Raw genomic sequence first — 21,639 nt, 5'->3', positions numbered from 1 at the left:
CTGGGCGAACATTATTTGCAATAAAACATGCACTTTCAAAAAGAAATGCCAGATCTCTGCAACCTTTCTCTCCTCAGCATTTATTAATGAGGCAGCATGTCACAAGAGGAGGGGAATGTGTAACTTTCCATATAAACTCTCAGGCGTGTCTGCAACATAATTGGCTGTGAGAATAGAAACACGATGTGGAAATGTCTCGAGGCAGTGATATGTTTAGTTCTATCACATTACATGAACCATTTACTGGATCACTGGCTATTTATTTAAACCTGCTTTTACAAGGTGGCAAGAGTTTTCCAGTAATAGCACTGAAGACCGGCAATTGAGAAATTTATTCAGCAGGATGTGCATCACTGGCAAGACAAGCATTTAGTGGCCACCTCTAAATGTGCTGAAGAATACACCTTGAATAACAGTGGTGCCCACTTAGTGAAGGTCCATCCATACTGCTGTGTGCTTAACTGTCCACCTGAGCAAATGGCTGGTCATGTTTATCCAGCCTGTTCACACCCACCTTTACCCACCCCCACCCTTTTCTGATGGAATATGCCAATCCAGTTTCTCAGAATTAAAGCCAATGATCAGTGTGCAGTCTGAACAGAGCTCAACACAACTTGATCCGAACTCCCTGTGACAGTCTTTGACCACTTTGATTGAGATGCTTCCATCCGAGCGTTGGTGCGTTATTCGAATGTGCGATTTACTGGGACTATTTTCCCTGGAGCACTGGAGGCTGAAGGATGATCTTTGTAAAGGTTAATAAAATCATGAGGGGCATGAATAGTGTGAAAAGCCAAGGGCAATTACTCAGGGTAGGAGAGTCCAAAACTGGAGGTTTAAGGTAAGAGGGGAAAGATTTAGAAGGGAACTAAGGGGCAATACTTTCACGTAGAGGGTGGTGCGTGTATGGAATAAACTGCCAGAAGTGGGAGAGATGGGTACAGATACTCCATTTAAAAGATATTTGGACAGGAACACGAATAGGAAATAGAGGGATATGGTCCAAATGAAGGTAAATGGGGTTAGGCCAGATTGGGATATGTGGTCGGCGTGGACAAGTTGGGCCAATAAGACTGTTTCTGTGCTTTATGACTGTGAGTCTTTTACCTTTAGGTATTTCGGCCCCAGGTGTGGAATGTGCCAGTCTCTGTTCCTATATTCACTGCTTTAATCAAAAGTAAATTTAATTTGCTGCCAATCAACTCAACAACACAATCATCCCCAATTCTCCAGTAAGTAGAAATTCATCTTCAGTGCACTTTTGAGGTGAAGTCCAGCAGAAAAAATAGCTGAGGCAATAAGAATGTTTATTTTAAACAAAAAGCAGAAATTGCTGGAAAATCTGAGCAGGTCTGGTAGCCTCTGTGGAGTGAAAGCAAAGGTAACGCTTTGATCCAGTGACCCTTTGTCATACTACAGATACTGCCAAAAATAACACAGTGTGGAGCCGGAGGAACACAGCAGGCCAGGCAGCATCAGAGGAGCTGAAAGTTGACATTTCGGGTCAGGACCCTCCTTCAGAAAGAAGAAAGGTCTCAAATTGAAACGTCAACTTGCCTGCTCCTCTGATGTTGCCTGGCCTACTGTGTTCCTCCAGCTCTACACTGTTATCTCTGACTCCAGCATCTTCAGTTCTTGCTTTCTCACAGATACTGCCAGACCTGCGAAGCTTTTCCAATTATTTCTGTTTTCATTTCTGGTTTCAAGCATCAGCAGTTCATTGAAAAAAAAACAATGTTTTCTGTTAAAATTACATGTATACGTCAAAAAACAACAGATATAGAAACAAAGGGCAATTTGACAATCAAACTAGTTGGGGTTTTAAAAGTTAGGAGGATTGAGTGGAAAAGTGGGATTTTAATGTGTGGGATGTGAAATGGGTGGAATTAGAATAAATGGGACATTAGAGTGTTTGGGGACTGAACAAGATTAGACTGTGGGGTATCATCATGCATATGGCAGAGTGGGAATAGATTGGGTTCATTGTTAAAGGATACAGGGACTGAGAAGGACTGTGGTATTAAACGGGGTGTGGTATTAAAGGACATAGGAGCAAGCAGGAGTGTGGAATTAGACTGAATGAGTTATTAAAGGATAAGGGGGACTGTGTGGTTAGACTGAGTGAGAAATTAAAGGGTATATCAATGGCTGAGAGTGGGATTAGGAATGTGTGGGATTACATAATTAACTGAAAAGCTTCATGTAACAGTCTAATATTGTGAAAGGCCTTAAAGAAATACAAACACTCACTTTCGTTTGATAAGGATGCATTCTGTTTAGTGTGAAGAACTCGGAAAGGTTGATGAGGAGCTGACCAGTCAACACTGATTTGAAATAATTCCCTTGAATGAATTAGACAATGTTTCAAACCATAATAGTTTGTGGCTGAGATTTTGTAAATTAGGATTCAGTGTCACAGTGGGAGAATTATTAATCCAAGGTGAAACTCTGAGTGACAGCAGGTTAATAATTGCTGAATGTTGTGCCTGTTATATTAGCTATACCACTCGTGTGGGAGCTTTGGAGTCTCTGCTGTGAAAGCAGAATTCCGTGGGTCTTGCTAGTGACTATTCATGTTCCCCACCTCTAATGAGTAGAAACAACTCAAATTGTTACAGCATCGCACAGGAACTGCACATACTGCCCCTCAAGCCTGTTCCACCTCATAGTTCATGGCTAATAATTTCTGTCTATTCCACATTCATACACTATGTCTATGTACTTAGATTTCTAGACAATAACAATCTTGAACATGATCGATCTTCAGCCGCCCTTTGGGATAGAGAATTCCAAAGGTTCACTATCCTCTGAGCAACAAAATACTTCATCTTGTTCTAAACGGCTTGTCCCTTATTCTGAAACATCCTATCTACATCCAAGATAGCAAAGCGTGGAGCTGGATGAACACAGCAGGCCAAGCAGCATCTTAGGAGCACAAAAGCTGATGTTTCGGGCCTAGACCCCTCATCAGAGCTAGATTTACATCCACCCAGGTGGTACACAAGAGTGTAGAAATGTTTTCATTGTTCCAAACTTTAGAGATCACAGCCCCACCATTCCAAGAATTAGTCTGGTGCACCTCTGCTGCACACCTACCATGGAAAATACATGTCTTTCCTTGTGTGAGAATTCCAAAACTTAACATATGGTTTCACCAATGTTTTATACAATTGAAGCTAGACACTTTACTCCTGACATCAAATCATTTTATGATGAAGGCCATCCTATCACTTGCTTCCAAATGCTTGCTACAGCAGCATGTTAGATGATGTTCTTAAGTAAAAACTGAGTCCTTTTAGGCATCCCTTCCCAATTTCTCTGCATTTAAGAAACACACTGCATTTCCATTCCGCCTACCAAAATGGCTATCCTTGCACTATCTGGATTCTATGTGCCATGTTTCTTGCCTGCTATTCCCCCCCGACCAATCTGTACTGTAAACCCAATTATCTTCTTTCCATATATCATAAAGACTCAAGAATCTAATTTCTCTCATTTGTGAAAATTTTCAAAAGAACTGAAGAAAATAGAATGGGTTGGTCATCCAGTCCTTCAGGTAGACCCTGTCTGAGAGCATAGCTGATCTTCAATGGCATTTTCCTGCACAGGCTTGCAGATGACAAAAATTGGTAGAGTTGTGGAGAGTGAGAAAGGCTGTCAAAGGATGTGGCAGGACATGGATCAGTTAGAAAGTTGGCCAGAGAAATGGTAGATGGACTTTAAGTTGGCCAAGTGTGAGGTGATGAATTTGGGAGGTCAAATGCAAGAGGAAAGTCTACTGCAAATAACAGGACCCTTAAGAACACTGATATACAGAGGGAACTTGGGGTGCATGATCATAGCTCCCTAAAAGTGGCAACACAACAGATAAGATGGGAAAGCAGTTGTACAGCATGCTTGTCTTCATTGGTCAGGGCACTGAGTATAGCGGTTGGAAAGTCATGTTGCAGTTGTAGAAAACATTAGTTCAGCCACATTTGGAGTAGTGCGCACAGTTCTGGTCCCCACTTTATAGGAGGGATGCAAAGGCTTTGGAGGGTGCAAAAGAATTTAAAAACAGGATCTTGCTGAGTTGGAGCGTATTAGCTGCAGAGGAGCGGTTGGACAAACTTGGAGTTTTCACTAGAGTGTGTCAGAGGCTAAAAAAAGAGTGACCTGACAGAAGTATATAAAATCATGAAAGCCATGGGTCGTTGGAAGATTGCTTTTTTAAATTCTGAGAGGAAAGAAATACCGGGGCGGGGGGGGGGGGGGGGGGGGGGGATGGTGTGCATAGGTTTAAAAAGGTGTGAAGGAGAAAAGTTAAAAGTTAAGAAAAAGAGCTGAGAAGGTGGGTAGGTGCCTGGAACATGCCGCCAGGGAAGCAGTTACATTAGGAAAGTTCACCACCTTTTAGACAAGCATGAACAGGCAGGGAAGAGAGGGATTTCAACCATGTGAAAGCATGTGGGATTAGTTTGGAATAGCATCATGATTGGCTCAGTTACAGTGGGCTGAAGGACATGTTCCTGTGCTGTACTGTTCGATGTTCCATGTTCTATTCTACATAGATGTCTATTAGACTCAAGCTTGAACATGCTCAACAACTGAGCTGCTGTAGCCAGCAAGGGAAGACAATTCTGATGCTTCACCACCTGAGTGAAGCAATTTCTCAACTAAATGTTAAAATTGTCCCATTCCTTATTCAGAGTTTAAAAGGAGATAAACAGGCTATTTAGTTCAAATGGTCTACAACAGTATTCATGCACCAAACTACCTTGCACACTGACTATAATCTTCCAACCATTGCTCCACTGCTTCCTTCCTGGTTTGCAGGAAGTCTCCTGCACACCTTAATGCTTCATACAATAGCAATTCAGCATTCTCATGACATTATGAAGAAATTCCTTCTATACAGTCATTGGGAAGACATAGTCAGGCATTTTTATAGCACCATGTGGTCATAGGAAGTACCCAGAAAGTCTTACAGCCAAGAAAGTACCTTTGAAACATACTGTCATAAGATAGGAAACACAGCAACCAGCCAAATAAAAACAAGATGGTGTTGGAAATCTGAAACAAATACAAATACCAGAATGCTGGAGAAAGTCAACAGATTTGGCAGCATCTGTAGAGACACAGAGTTAACACGAAGTCTTACATTACTCTTCAGAACACAGCTTCATTGAGATATGTATCAGGGCACAGGGACTGGTCCAGAACACCAGGAATAAGCTATTTGAAATGGTAACAGATCTATTACATACATCAGGGGTATCAGACAACGCACCATGGTTAGAATATTTTGAAAGACAGCATTTCCAAAGCAAGAGACAGGAGAAGCTGGGATTATTCTCCTTCAAAGAAAAAAGATTTATGGAGGCTTCAGAAATTGCCAGGGCTTTTGACAATATTTCAGGAGGAATGGTTGGCAAAAAGTTAGTAATGACAGATCAGAGTTAAATGATTGGCAAAGGATTGAGGAAATGATTTTAAAATAAGAGACAAACATGGAAAGCTTGTTGTCAGGATGAGTGGTAGTGGCAGATTTAGTAATGACTTTCAAAAGAGAAGTGGATAAAGAGCAATTGGGGAATATTTGTAGGGCTATGGGAAAGAGCATTGTTGTATTCCTGGATAACTGAGGAATGATACAGATACAACGTGAAGAAAACCCTCCTGAGTTCAGGAAATTGATATTAGTGACCATTTTGCATTTATGCCTCCTTTTCCTGGAATCACTTACAAGTTAAAAACAAAAATCTTAATCCATCTAATCTATTGAAATCCTTCCTCATCAAGACATATCCAGGGTCTTCCTTCTCCAGAAGGTAGGGATCCCAAGGCTGCTCAGTTTCCTGACTGCAGTCAAATTCACCCATGAGGCAGTGTTAACAACAGTGTCTTACACTACAACCCCTGGCACCATAAAGACCCAAGATATTAAATAACAAATCTGAGCAAACAGGGCTGAGAGCAGGGGGCGAAATTGCTCAGGCTGGTGTGTTGGGACTAGGCACCCCTAAAAAGGTACTAGCACTAGGCAACTGAGTGACTCCATCTTTATTGTTTGAACACAGGAAGCTACCATAGTCTTTGTGCATCCATAACCCACCATAACTCACTCCTTTCATTACATTAGGGGTTTGAATTTCCCCAAGGTCCAAGATTCCTCCATTCAAAGCCCCTCACTGCTCTGCATAAATCACTTACAAATAAACACTTCAAAGCAATTTTTTCCTTCAAATTTTTATTGAACAGAATTTAACAAATTGTACATTTTCTGGGGAAATGAGAATTGGCAGCATGTTGGCAACATGAGCCCGCCCCTCAAAAACTGAGCAAGACCTACAGGATTGCAGCTTGAAACAGAAATAATTCACAAATGAATACATAGGATCAGGATGGTACAACTCTGGCCCAGATTTGACAGGATTGTCAGGTTTTCACTGAAGAATGCAACCCAACTTGAACTGGTGAGCTCTGAAGCACTGACCAAAGATTCAAAAGAAATCTAGCTGGCACACAAAGTGGCACTTAGTCTGATGTCTTGACTGTAGCTATTCTTGTTCTGTTTAGAATCTATCACCAGTTTCGTACTTAAAGCTTGACAGTGCTGTTTACTGCCTCAGTAAAAATATAAAGTGTTAAAGAGTGTCTGAGCTAAAGTATTTAAGAGAATGATACTTTGCTCTGCTTCTCAGTAGTGTCTGAATTAATTATGTTTAACCAACCTGTTCAGACATGTTATGGTCTGAAACAAAACCTGGACCTTCTAACCCAGAGGTATGGACACTACCATTACACCACAACACCAATGTTAGAATTAGATGATATCCAAGACCTTGCTTCAAATCACAGCTGGGGACTTAACGGCTGCTATTGTACAGTTACGTGGGTCATTTAAATCTGACAGGACCCTTCCGTGTAACTGGTCAACTTTGGTGGGAAGTAATACTGATGTACAGATCACCTTCGTTCATGCAGTGTTCGGAACTGCAGAGTAAAACAAGCAACTGCAGGCTGGCAGTGAGGAGTCAATGGGATTGATTAAAATCTTTACTGAGCACCTCCTCACCTCATCCTAAAACATTGGAAGTTTTCAATTTCAATGACATGAGGCATTTGCTAGAGCTTCAATAATAGATGGAATGGGATTAAGAGGAAAAACTTCTCTCGGAGCAAGTAACCAAATCATAACGAGATCCTGGTTTCTTAATAAAAAAGGTGATGAGAATGGGAAGGGTGTTTAAAAAAAATCATGCAGCCACTTTGCCCAAAGTAGACAGCTGCCTCTTGCTCTAAGCTACCTGTTGGCTGACTAAGATTGTCTAGAACGCTACATGATTTACACTAGCTATTTCCATTTTAAAACAAAGGAAACTTCCCACTAACACAGCAGTAAGTAGCTATCAACCTTGATAGAACATACAATAGCCCTTGCACCCCACCCACCCCATCAGTCCAAAATACCAACCCCTGAAAACATGGCAAAGATCTCAATGAAGGGATCGTACATCCTTTTCCTGTTACAAAGCAAAGCAATAAATGGAAGCTACCCAAAATGTCAATTATGTACAGAATCATATTCATTCACATTGTCACTGTTTGAAGACAGAAAGCTGTGTTGCCAGCACTGAAATAATCACAGGCAATTTTTTGTATAGAAAAGAAAATAAATCAGCTCAAAAGTATAAAACAATATCAAGATCCTGTAACTTCACATTAGTCATTTATATACAATATTTATGGCAGGAACACATTCCCAGCAAAGTTGAAATGGGACACTGAATCACAGGGTAACTAGTGTAAGAATAATTTAGTGTGATTTGAAAATCTATGGCTCTGTACAACTGGAGACCCGTGTTAGAGCAGGTGGCAGCTGATGGCAGTCATACACAACAGGCTCCTTCACACCATTCTATTATACAGCAGCAGTCACTCTCCCCAACTTCTCTCCTTGCTGTCACCTTCTTTCGCTACTCCATAACTTGTTCCCTCTCTTGTACCAGTGTGTTGAATGAAACGTCAAATGTTCCTGTGAACTAAACAGACATTCACAAGTCAGTCAAGACAAAGCATACCTCAAAATCAATTTAAAACAAATTCTAATTCCATACACATGGAACATTGAAGTCACTCAATTCTACTGTGGCATAATTTTCAACTCCTCAAAGGACAGGGGTAGAAATCAGACTTTTGCACTTTACACAAACTGAGGCCCCCCCCAAGAAGTGCTGTGGTCAGTCACTGTTTCAGCACAAGGGTTCAGCACTATCTGCACAGCAACAATCCGCAAACAGCGAGGTGCAGCACCCCTTCTGCTCCGAGTCTGTCTGTATGTCATCGTAGTTAGAACTGAAGCCATGACCTTTTGGCACAGGTGGGCTCCTATACACTAACTAGTGCCTTCCTACATACTAACTCATGGCTAACCTATTTCTGATGTGGTATAGTTGCCCATAGAAGGGTGGTATAGTGGCTCAGTGGTTAGCAATGCTGCCTCAACACCAGGGACTTGGGTTCAATTGCACCCTCTTGTGACTGTGTGGAGTTTGCACATTGTCTGTGTGGGCTTCCTCCAGATGCTCTGGTTTCCTCCCATCATCTCAAAGAAGTTAAGTGGATTAGCATAGTAATTGTGGGGTTACGGTGGGGTAGGGAGGTTAGGATGCTTTTCAGCAGGGGGGGGGGGGAAGAGTTGATGGGCTGAATGGCCTTTTTCCACACTGAAGGGATTTTATTGTTATAGACTTGAGGGTTCAACCCCACTTAGTGAAGTCTCAGAGCAGAGCATGCTGGGTGAGGTCCTGATCAGACTCCACTCGGTCTGATTGATAAAAGGCCAAAAGGATCACCATCAAAATGTTAAAACACTCAGTGTAGATTGGGGAAAAATATTGTTTTTATTGACAGAAGGATCATTTCCAGGGCACACCGGGGTGGGGACTGAAGATCAAGATGGAGAGAAAAGATGATAGGTAGAGAGGAGTATAGGTGAGGAGGTAGGGAGGGGATAGGTCAGTCCAGGGAAGACGGACAGGTCAAGGTGGTAGATAGGAAAAAAATGGAGGTGCAGCTTGAGGTGGGAGGAAGGGATGGGTGAGAGGAAGAACAGGTTAGGGAGGCAGAGACAGGCTGGGCTGGTTTTGGGATGCAGTGGGGGGGGGGGGGGGGGGGGGGAGGGGAGATTTTGAAGCTTGTGACGTCCACATTGATACCATTGGGCTGCAGGGTTCCTAAGCAGAATGAGTTGCTGTTCTTGCAACCTTACGTTACGTGGAACAGTCCCTCGTCCGCACCTACACAGGCCCCAAACCCCACCTCCGTTACATTGATGACTGTATCGGCACTGCCTCTTGCTCCCCAGAGGAGCTCGAACAGTTCATCCACTTCACCAACACCTTCCACCCCAACCTCAAGTTCACCTGGGCCATCTCCAACACATCCCTCACCTTCCTGGACCCCTCAGTCTCCATCTCAGGTAACCAGCTAGAAACTGATGTCCATTTCAAGCCCACCGACTCCCACAGCAACCTAGAATACACCTCCTCCAAAAATTCCATCCCCTATTCCCAATTCCTCCGCCTCCGCCGCATCTGCTCCCAGGATGAGGCATTCCACTCCCGCACATCCCAGATGTCCAAGTTCAAGGACTGCAACTTCCCCCCCCCCCCCGCAGTGGTCAAGATCACCCTTGACCACGTCTCCCGCATTTCCCGCACATTCCTCAAACCCCGCCCCCGCCACAGAGGATCCCCCTCGTTCTCACATACCACCCCACCAACCTCCGTATACAACGCACCATCCTCCAACACTTCCACCATCTACAATCCGACCCCACCACCCAAGACATTTTTCCATCCCCACCCTTGTCTGCCTTCCAGAGAGACCACTCTCTCATCCGCTCCACACTCCCCTCCGACCCCACCACACCCAGCACCTTCCCCTGCAACCGCAGGAAATGCTACACTTGTCCCCCACACCTCCTCCCTCACCCCTATCCCAGGCCCCAAGATGACCTTCCATATCAAGATGTTCATCTGCACGTCTGCCAATGTGGTATATTGTATCCACTGTATCCGGTGTGGCTTCCTCTACATTGGGGAAAACAAGGGGAGGCTTGGGGACCGCTTTGCAGAACACCTCCGCTCGGTTCGCAACAAACAACTGCACCTCCCAGTCGCAAACCATTTCCACTCCCCCTCCCCCATTCTCTAGATGGCATGTCCATCATGGGCCTCCTGCAGTGCCACAATGATGCCACCCAAAGGTTGCAGGAACAGCAACTCATTCCGCTTGGGAACCCTGCAGCCCAATGGTATCAATGTGGACTTCACAAGCTTCAAAATCTCCCCTTCCCCACGGCATCTCAAAACCAGCCCAGTTCGTCCCCCTCCCCCCACTGCATCACAAAACCAGCCCAGCCTGTCTCTGCCTCCCCTAACCTGTTCTTCCTCTCACCCATCCCTTCCTCCCACCTCAAGCTGCACCTCCATTTCCTACCTACTAACCTCATCCCACCTCCTTGACCTGTCCGTCTTCCCCTGGACGGACCTATCCCCTCCCTACCTTCCCACCTATACACTCCTCTCCATCTTCAGTCTGCCTCCCCCCCCCCCTCTCCCTATTTATTCCAGAACCCTCTCCCCATCCCCCTCTCTGATGAAGGGTCTAGGCCCGAAACGTCAGCTTTTGTGCTCCTGAGATTCTGCTTGGCCTGCTGTGTTCATCCAGCTCCACACTTTGTTATCCCACAATGTTAATATTTTTGAGCAAGGCTAAGTATTTTTTGAAAACTACTTTAACGAAAGAACTCAAAAGGCAATTAAATTGTATTGAAAAAAGAGCCAATATAGACAGCCATGACCTATTACAGGGGAAGGTTCAGATTCCTCATCTAACATTAACTCTGCCCCATGGCGCCATCATGTGGCAACTGTTTATATGTTCAACAAGTGGAAGGATTTGGGAATTTAAGAGTAATTTCCAAGTGCACAGAAGGTGCCAAGCGGCTAAAAAGTAACTCAGGCAAAGTACCAGTCAGTGTTGCTAATTTACACAGCCAGGTCCCTCGTGTAACACTGATAAGTGGCCAGATAACCAACCTGGATGATAGTGACAGAAATGTTGACCATGACACCAGGCAGAATTACCCCGCTGCTCATATGAATGCTGCAGAATCCATTATATCCACTTGAGCAAAGAGACAGGGCTCAGTTTAAACATTTCCCAGTCTCTGGCAGTGCAGCCTTCTGTCACTGACCCTCCAACCCTGCAATGCTTCCATAGTACAGCTTGGAGATTGTCAGTCACCTTGTGCTCAAGTCTAGAGTTAGACTTGAAGACATCACTTTTGACTCCCACCTACTGATACATTGTTGGAGCATGTTACGATCAAAGGCAAATCAAATGCTCAACACACATCCAGCAAAAAAAAACAAACCCCATCATATTCACAGATCTTCCCCTGGCACCATCACCTGGTACATAGATTCTAAATGGGCAGCGCACAATTGGGGCAGGTGACTGAGACCTTGGTCTTTTGAAGCCTTCAAAAAAGGAAGAGAGAAGGAGATAGACAAACAGGGAGGAAAGAAGACAGCATGAGAGAGACACCAAGTGACATCTAGATAGGTCTGGGAAGAGAATTCCAGAGTTTGAGCCCAAAACTGTGACATGTCTAGCTGGAGGAGGGATTTTAAAAAAAAAAGGGGTTGTGCAAGAGGCACAACTGGAGCAGAGGTCTTAGAGGCAAGGGGGTTGGTGGTGGTTACAGGGGTAGGAGAAATGAGACCATGGAGAAACTTAAACTCAGGATAGGAATTTTAAAGCTGGTACGTTGCCAAACTCAAGGTCAATGAGAAAGCAGGTCAATAAGCAGAGTGATGGAACAGGCCTTGGTGAGACGAGCTAAATTTTGGATGAACTGGTCTTTCTAGAGGATAGGATGAGGGGGCAAGCCAGGATTGTATTGGAAGTCAGGTCTGGATGTAGCAAAAGCACGGAGCAGAGTTTCCGCAGCATGTGAGCTGAGACAGCAGAGTTAGGGGATGTTAGAGGTGGGGGGAAAAAAAAGGTGGTGGTCTTCAAAATGGCCTGGTCATTGTTAGGGTGAGTTAAGACACCATTTCTGAAGAAGGGTCCTGACCCGAAATGTCAGCCTTCTTACTCCTGATGCTGCCTGGCCAGCTGTGTTCATCCAGCTCCACGCTTCAGACTCCAGCATCTGCAGTTCTCGGCATGTCCGATGGTTCAATCTCTGACTTAATGACCAGACTCTTGAGAAGGTATTGGAGTCAGTAGGTATAGAACAGAGGTAGGGGTTGTTTAGGACTGAAAACCATGGCTATCTTCTCAATAGTTAATTGCAGGAAACCTCTGCTCAGTTTGAAGAGCAGTCAACAGCCTGGCAAAGCTGATGCTGTGAAGGCGTTGGGTGGGGCCAGTAAGATACGGCTGGATATCAGCAAGCACATGGAACGGAAAATGTCTTCAGATGCCACCACAGGGCAGTGTGCAGATGGGAAATTGGAGTGTGCAACAAAGCATGAATTTTCAAAATTGTTGGATGATGCAGAGAGAACACCATGCCAGTATAGTAGAAAGCACAAAGCCTGTGCAGTAACTGTAGAACAGAGAAGATAATGAACTAGAAGATAAAAGGAAGTAGTAACCTGTAGACTGACTGACACCAAAGCCTGATTTTTATCTATAATCACTTACCAGAAGTCACAATATCACACATTTACAGTTGTTACAGTCTTGCCCACTGTCATCTGGTGGGTTTGATTTCCTGACTTTGTGTTGGCTGATCTCTCGGACCAGAGTGTAAAAAGCATCCTCCACTCCCTGCGACGTAAAAGGCAGACTGGTTAGGAGAAATGGAGGCATATGTACAAACTGAGGATCTTAGAAAGATACAGCACAAGAGAGATTCCAGTTGGCCCATAATGCTTGTACTAACTCATTTCATTTCTCTGCTTTCCCACTTGGCCCACCCCCTGCAATACGCCTGTAAACTTCTCCTGGTCAAGAATTTATCCAATTCTCTCTGAAGTTACTGGTGAATCTATTTTTAGCACTCTTTCCAGAGGAGATTTGCTGTTATCTTTAAAGGCACCTCCCTTGTTTCCTTTGATAACGAGAGATATAGAGCTGGATGAACTTAGCAGGCTTAGCAGAAGAGCAGGAAAGCTGACATTTCAGGCCAAAACCCTTCTTCAGAAATTCTGAAGAATTCTGAAGGAGGTTCTAGGCCCTTAACGTCAGCTTTCCTGCTCCTCTGATACTGCTTGACCTGCTGTGTTCATTCAGCTCTACACTTTGTTATCTCAGATTCTCCAGCATCTGCAGTTCCTACTATCCCTTCTTTCTTTTGACAGCTTTCTTAAAATGTGCATCCTTTAATTACTGATCAGGATCAGTGGACACAGCTTCTCCCTATTTACTCTGCGTACATCTAACTGAGCTATGCTTTAAATCTGCACTTAAAATAGTGGTCCACTGCTCCAGTTGATGGACTAAACCTTCTGAAAATCTTGTGCCTTAGGTTCAGGAGGTAATATTTCTCCAGCAGCATCCAACCAATTCCTACATCATACAAAGCATGCGGGATTTATTTATACTTTAATGGGCATCAGCAGCAAGGCTAACTGCCCTGGAGATGATGGTACAAAGCCTTCCTGAACTATTGCAGTCCATGTGATGTAGGTACACCCATAGTATTGTTAGAAAGGGAGCTCCAGGATTGTGACCTAGCACCAAAGGTAGGAGGATATGTTTACAAGTCAGCATGGTGCACAGTTTAAGGTGGTCTTGTGGTGCTCCTATGTGCCTGCTGCCCTGGTGCTCCAAGGTAGCAAAGATCATGTGCTTGGAAGGTATGGTTGAAGGAGTCTTGAATAGTACATACTGTTGTCATTGTGTGCTAGTAGAGGAATACAACATTTAAGGGAGCTGCTTTGCCTTGGATGGGGTTAGGCTGCATTCATCCAAGCAGACAGTATTCCAGCACACTCGGGACTTGTATCTTGTTGATAGTGTAGCTTTAGGAGGACAAGGTGGAGAGTTATTTGCTGTAGGATTCTTAGCCTTTGACCTGCTCTTGTGCTTGAGACATTGAATATCTGGACAAATCAAGTACTGCCTAAAATCATCCTTCTTAAAAACTATGCAATGTGTAAATTCTCACTGTAAAATTCTCACCTTAAAAACCAACACAATGAGGGTGTCAGTAACAGACCTCAGAAGAGCAGAGTGTGGGGAAATGGGTAGACAAGTGACATAATTTAATGGTAAAATTACATCTATGTTTTAGTAGGAAGAATGACAGAAAGGATAATAAACATATTATTCCATTCATGAGGAGATCACAGGAGCAGGGAAACCAGACCGTAAATGTACTTAAAAATGTTTGAAGGTGGCTCAGCAGGATAACACTGTTACATAGATTCTCAGTTTTATAAATCAAGGAAGAAAGTTTAGTCTAACGTTTGTTTCAAACTTTTATAAAATCGGTGTTGGTCCTCACAAGTATTACGTTCTGGTGAATATTTGCATGGTAACTACTTTCACTATATTAACTCTCTTCTCAAATAATTCATCAGATATGGACATTACTAGCTCGGCCAGCATTTTTTGCCCATCCATATTTGCCCAGAAGGCAGTGAAGAGTCATCCACATTGATGCGGGTCTGGAGTTTAATGAACCAGATGGGTTTCATGATCATCATAACACCCAACTTTTATGGAATTCAAACTCCACCATCTTCCATGACATGATTTGAATCCAGGTCCTCAGAACATTACTTGGGTTTCTGGGTTCACAGTTTAGGATTAATACTGCTAGGCCATCGTCTCCAATTGCAGCCTGAAGGTGGTGATCTGGAGAGGTGTTAAAAGCCTACCATGATAGCTGTGGAATCTAAATTCAACTAACCAGAAAAACTGCAATAAAATTCACTCAATAATAAATCACTGTCTATCAGATCACTGGATTGTTAAATCCCATCTGATTAGTTCTTTGAAGGTGAAAATAATTTCTTCCCCCCACAAAAATCAAGTTTGGCCTGTGTGACTCTAGACAGTAACGTGGTTGATTCTTGACTCCCTTCTGCAATGGCTTAGCAAGCCTTTCACTTGCATTTGAGATTTTCTTAAATTCTAAAGGCAATTAACGACTAGCAATAAACAGTGATGCCCATTCTGATGAAAGGCCAAAGGTCTGAAGTATTAACTACTACTCAGGAGACCAGGCAGCATCCAAGGAAAGAATTTCAGTCACGTTTTTATTACTTCATTCCAGATTTCCTGGATCTTCAATATTTGCTTTGAACTAGTAGGGTCACAGCTGAGGCAGAGATAATTGGATAGTAATTTCTAGGAGCTGGCACTATGATGGGCAGAATGACCTCTGCCGGTGCATATGATTCTGAGAATGAAGGAGACCAATCTGCAGTTCCAGCCTTGGTGTGGGCATGGGGAAATGGAGACAGATCCCTGAAGACTGTCAAAGCCACATTTGTTTTCTGCTTGAGATCTTCTTGCACATTGGAGATTTGCTTAGTTAAAAAAGTGAGAAAGTTAATTTTACTTACTTTACTTAAAAAGGTTTAACACTGTTACTGCTTCTTTCCTCTTTTGTCTACCTCCTCAAAAGACCACATGGTAGTATTCAAAGAATTACCAGCTGCATTTCCAATCTCGGAACAAGAGTTACATTTTAAGTTGTGCTTCAGGACATTCAGTGGTACATAAAATGCACCTTTTTGGTAAGCTTTTACTTCTCCCACTATCACCCTCTCTGCACTTCAGTTGATTCCCTCTTTCCCACATTAAAACAGCTTTGGTGCAATCTAAACGAAAAAGGGAAAGCAAGCTACTGGGGATGTTGGAAATCTTAAATAAAGAGGTGCTGGACATAAACCTGAAGGTGTGGCAACATCTAGAGAGAAACAGCCAACATTAGTCTACAATTGGACTGAAGTTTTGACCCTATTTCTTTCTCACACGTGCTCCCAGACTTGCCGAGTTTCTCCCGCACTTGCTTTTTTGTAAAATAAAGCCCTTGATTTTGTTTTAAAAGAGGGTGTCTTCCACTTGGATTGAATCCAAGTATTTGTGACTTGAGGGATTCGAGAAGGATAAAAATGGTTTTACAAAAAAAGTTCCCAGACATAAGCTGGTGTAGATCAGGGAGCACTGGTTCGAATCAGGCACCAAGTCAATTTTACAAGCTGGGGATCAGGACAAACTCAGTGACACTGCCTCCACTATGAGGAGCGAATATAGCAATCAATGCTAAAATATGGTCAGCTACCCACCTGTCTGGTTTTGGCAGAGGTTTCAATGTAAGGAATGCCATAACTCCGAGCCAGGTCTTGGCCTGCCGAGTCTCCACAGAACGGCAAGGCAGATCGCACTTGTTTCCCACCAGAACCATTGGAACATCATCGGAATCCTTCACCCTTTTAATTTGTTCCCTGTGAAAATACAGGATGCCTTTAGCAGATGGCAGAATTCTTCACAAGCTGACGGAGATCAAAAGGCATGAAATTTTACAGCACACAGTGGTACCCATTTGGCCCATTGCACCTCTGTCAGCTCTTTTAAAGAACTATCCATTCAATCCTTCTTCAGGCCCTCTCCTCACCCTCCACCTCCCCATCCCAGTTACCATGCGAGCATTTTCACTTAACAAGTCCCCTTTTGAAAAAGTTACTACTGCAGCTGTTTCCACGGTCACTGAGGTGCATTCACATCCCAATAACTCACCACATCTTAGCAATTAAAATCAGTGCCCTCTAGTTACTACCCTTCTTGCCATTTCAGTGAGGGTGAAGGGTGCTGGGGATGGCAGTGAGAGGACAAAAAAAAAAAAGAGTTCTTCTTAAAGAAATTGGAGATCTCTTTGGTGTTTCTTTCTGTAAAAGAACTTCTTGCCAGAATAATCCCCTTTCCCTTCATTGTTCACCCACACCCAACCACAGTACTTAGTGTTCAGGTTATTTGTACCAGTTTCTCCCCCCACCACCCATAACCAGAAGCTCAGACACTGACTCCGCACAACATCATGCAATAAAGTGGCCGCTCCCCTAGCCAAGTACTTCCAGTACAGCTACAACACTGGCACCTATTGGCAATGTGGAAAATTGCCCAGGTATTTCTTGTACACAAAATACAGGACAATTCCAATCTGGCCAATTACCACCACAGTCTCCTCAAAATTCAGTAGTGATTCAAGGTGTTATCGACAGTGCTATCAAGCTGTACTTGCTCATTGGCTTCATTTGAGTTGTACCAGGGCCACTCCTGCTCTCATTACAGCCCTGGTTCAAACATGGATGAGAGCTGAATTCCAGGAGTGAGAGTGTGACATGAAGAAACTCTACCTGCTTCCAGTCTTGCTATAACTCTCCACTGGTTGGAGTCATACCATAGAAAGATGGTTGCTGGTCAGTTCTCAGCTCCAGGAGATCTCTGCAGGAGTTCTTAAGGGTAATATCCTAGGGTCCAAACATCTTCAACTGCTTCAATGACCTTTTCTCTATCATAAGAGGGATGTTCACCAACGATTGCCCTATTTTCAGTACCAATCACAATTCTTCAGATACTGAAGCTGTACATGTTCAAATGCAACAAGATCCGACAATATCCAGGCTTGGGCTGACAAGTGGCAAACATTCACACCAATAAATGCCAGGGCAAAGATCACTTCCAATCAGTCTAACCACTGTCCCATGACGTTCATTGTTATCACTGAATCCTCATCGCTGGGGTGACCATCGATCAGAAACTCAGCTGCACTTGCTACATAAACAGAGCGGTTACAAGAGCAGGTCAGAGGTTAGGAATACTGCAGTGAGTAACTCACTTGTTGGGATGCTCGATTAGGAAACACAAGTTAGAAAGCATGAATACTGCCCACTTACTTGGAAGGGCGCATCTCCAATAAATCTCAAGCAGCTTGACACCATCCAGGGCAAAGCAACCCGATTGACACCGCACCGCATCCACAAGCGGACACATCCTCCACTACCAAGTCCTGAGGGGCAGCAGTGTGTACCATCTACAAGATGCATTGCAGAAATTCACAAAAAGATCCGTGGACAGCACCTTCAAACCACAGCCACAAGCCTCTCATAATAAGGGCAACAGATACATGGGAAGACAACCAGCTCTAAGCTCCCATCCAAGCCACTCACCATCCCAACTTGGAAATATATCACAATGCCTTCACGTTCACTGGGTCAAAAAAAATCCTGAAATTCCCTCCTTAAGGGCATCGTGGGTCAATCCACAGCATGTAGACTGTGGTGGTTTAAAGGTGGCAGCTCCCCCACCACCGAGGGCAGAGAAGAAGCTATGGATGATAAATGCTGGCCCAGCCACTGATGCCCTTGTCCCACAAGGAAGTCATAGTTCAAGAAAGGATGATTGTGGTTGAGGTTCATCATCTCTGGATCCTCAGGGTATAATCTTTTCTCAAAAGAAACCTGTTTGAGAAGATGTTTTTACACACCTGGAGCAGGTGGCACTTCAGCAGCACCTTGGCTCAGTGGCTAGTACTGCTGCCTCACAGCAGAGACTAAGGTTCAATTCCACGCGTGAGCGACTGTCTGTGCAAACTCCACACTTTTCTCCCAGCATCTGCATGGATTTCCGAGGTGCTCCGGTTTCCTCCCAAACTCCAGAGATGTGGATGTCAGGTGAATTAGCTGTGTTAAGTTGCCCTCCAGGTGCACAGGCTAGATAAATTAGCAATGGGAAATGCCACGTTGTGTGGCTAGGGTGGGGGCTGGGTCTGAGTCTGAGTCAGCCAGTGCAGACATGGACCGAATGCCTTTTTCACATGGTCAGGATTTCTAGATTCTAATCCAGTTCCTCAGGCTAGTGTCTTAGGCCCAACTACCTTCAGCTACTTCAATGACTTTTCTTCCATCATAAAAGGTCAGAAGTGGGATGTTTGTTGATGATTGTACATTTTACAGCACCATGCATGACACCTCAGGTACTAGAGCATATCATGTTCAAGCAGGGCAAACCCAGACAACAGGTTTGGGCTGAAAAAAGTGGCAAGTACATATGCATCACAAATGCAAATTACGAACGACCACCTCAGGCAAACAACCAGACCGTCACCCCTACAATTTGATGGTATTACCATCCCTGATTTCTCCATCATCTTAGGTGTTATCATTGACCAGAAATGGACCTGGACTAACCATATAAATATTGTATAGGGGAGGCCTCATGCCATTACTGCTGGACTGTTAATCCAAAGACCCAGATAACGTTCTGGGGACCTGCGTTTGAATCCCATCATGGCAGATAGTGAATTCGAATTCAATAAAATATATGGAATTAAGAACCTATTGATGACCATTAATCCAGTTTCAATTGTCAGAAAAAACCCATCTAGTTCACTAATGCCCTTTAAGGAAGGAAACTGCCATCCTTACCTGGTCTGGCCTACATTTGATTCCGACCCAAAGCAGTGTGGCTGACTCTGAACTGCCCTCTGGGTAATTAGGGGATGGGCAATAAATGCTGCCAAGCCAGTGACACCCTCATCCCACAAAGGCATTAAGACAAAAAGATGGTAAGAGTCAAGGAATCCCAAGATGAGTAATTCCTGACTCTGCCATGCCTGTCCACTTCTCAAGACAAGTCCTGAGAGTGATGGAATACTCCCCACTTGCTTGGATGGATGCAGTTCCAGCAACACAAAATTTGACACTGTTCAAGAAAAAGCAGCCTGCTTAATTGGCACTACATCCACAATACACACTGCTACTGAATGTCAGTGTACATGATGCCACTGCAGAAATGCAAATATCCTTAGACGGCACCATCCAAACCCATGATACAACCATCTAGAAGGCCAAGGATAATAGTTGCACGGGAACATCACCTGTAAATTCCCCTCCAAACCACTCACCATCCTGACTTGGAAATGTAATCACCATTCCTTCAGTCTCACTAGGTCAAAATCTTGGAACTCTTTCACAACCGGATTGTGGATCCACCTACACCAAAAGCAGACTACAACAGTTCAAGGCTCAATTCACCATTACCTTCAAAAGAAGGGACTAGGGACCCTGGCCTAGCCGGCGACACCCACATCTCAAGAATTAGTGAAAATGAAAGTTCTTGTGGGGTGCGGAGAAGCAGTGAGTGGTATTGTGATGTGATAATGGATTCTCCAGCATCTGCAGTTCCCAAGATAATAAAATGTGAGGCTGGATGAACACAGCAGGCCCAGCAGCATCTCAGGAGCACAAAAGCTGACGTTTCGGGCCTAGACCCTTCATCAGAGAGGGGGATAGGGAGAGGGTTCTGGAATAAATAGGAGGGGGGGAGGTGGACTGAAGATGGAAAGAAATGATGATAGGTGGAGAGGAGAGTATAATATATTGGTATTGTGATATTGGATTGAGGTGTGAAATATTCACTGTACATTACCTATGTTTACAATAGATTAATTGTGGATATTAGAAATAAGTTTGTATATTATAGTAAATTCTATTGAAGATTTGTGATTAAATAGCATAATTGTACTAATACAAACTTTATTGCTGTTTGTTGAAGACCATGCCATATTGTGGCATTATTCTCTTCACAACTCCCTTGAAACTTACCTTTTGTTTACCTTAAAATAAAAGGTTACTAGTCTCTAACCAAATTGTAAACTTAAGTTGGGGATCTTGTCCAGGATCAGTGTAAATTTGATGGCCAGATCTGGGATCATAACAGAACCAAAGTGTTGAATCAGTTTGAATGCAGGTAAGAGATCATAAGGAGAGGGGAGTCATTGTTGGGAGTGACAGTATAAAGAATTAATCAATCAGGTAACCAATACAAAATATCCTGCCATTAAATTGTGGAGAATTTTAATCTTCATAGACGTTGAATAAAGAAATTTGGAAAAGGTACTCTGGATGACAGTTCATCGAGAGAATCTGGAACACATACATTTTGAATAACTGTACATTTGGAATCAAAACAGAATGAGGTGAAACAGGTTTGGTTAATGACCTCCAAGTAAAATGATCTTCTAGACAAGAATGAATATAACAAGATTGGATTTGAAATCCAGCTCGAAAGTGAAAAATCTGGGTCAGAAACTAGTGCCTTAAACAAAAAAAACTTCACAACACTAACCTGTACTGATGAATGTCTTCAAATGATTTGGTGTTGTTGATTGCAAAGACACACAGGAAGCCCTCTCCTGTCCTCATGTATTGGTCTCTCATGGCACTGTACTCCTCTTGACCTGCTGTGTCCAGAATGTCCAACAAACAGGTTTCCCCATCAATAACTACCTGCTTTCTATAGGAATCCTGGTGATTAGAAAAGTAAAATAAAATTAAGTCAAGCCTGTGAGACTTGGGCATCCATTTTTGATTGCTCAGTAGCCATCTTAATAAATCCAGAGCATATTTCAGGTGTAACTAGTGAGTTAAATTTACTTTCCTGCATTTTAAAGTAAAACAGAAGAGGAAAACAAACAGCTCACCATCAGGGGAGGGGGGTGCGGGTGCATCTGTCACTCTCAGTTCGGGTTTTACATATAAATATAGCTTTGAGGACATGTTGCCTTGGTAACCAGCTGGATAGTTGCCTGCACGTGTGATTCTACACTTTCATCACAGACCC

At 43.6% G+C, this 21,639-nt stretch overlaps 1 protein-coding gene across 1 annotated transcript in view; it reads right to left on the bottom strand.

Annotated features, from left to right (window-relative positions):
- Window positions 1-6,235: 6,235 nt before the first annotated feature.
- The window catches only part of LOC125459350 (GTPase HRas), a 60,351-nt gene continuing 44,947 nt past the window's right edge, over window positions 6,236-21,639 (bottom strand). Inside the window, 5 exon segments of the mRNA XM_048545716.2 lie at window positions 6,236-8,024; window positions 12,706-12,831; window positions 16,305-16,366; window positions 16,369-16,463; window positions 21,145-21,323. Of these exon segments, the coding sequence (XP_048401673.2) occupies window positions 12,712-12,831; window positions 16,305-16,366; window positions 16,369-16,463; window positions 21,145-21,323 (456 nt within the window). The 3' untranslated portion in view covers window positions 6,236-8,024; window positions 12,706-12,711.

This window comes from Stegostoma tigrinum, chromosome 17 (genome assembly GCF_030684315.1).
Source record: "Stegostoma tigrinum isolate sSteTig4 chromosome 17, sSteTig4.hap1, whole genome shotgun sequence".
NCBI lineage: Eukaryota > Metazoa > Chordata > Chondrichthyes > Orectolobiformes > Stegostomatidae > Stegostoma > Stegostoma tigrinum.
The sequence above is the reverse complement of the archived record's forward strand: the minus strand, read 5'-3'. Positions and strand labels throughout refer to the sequence as shown.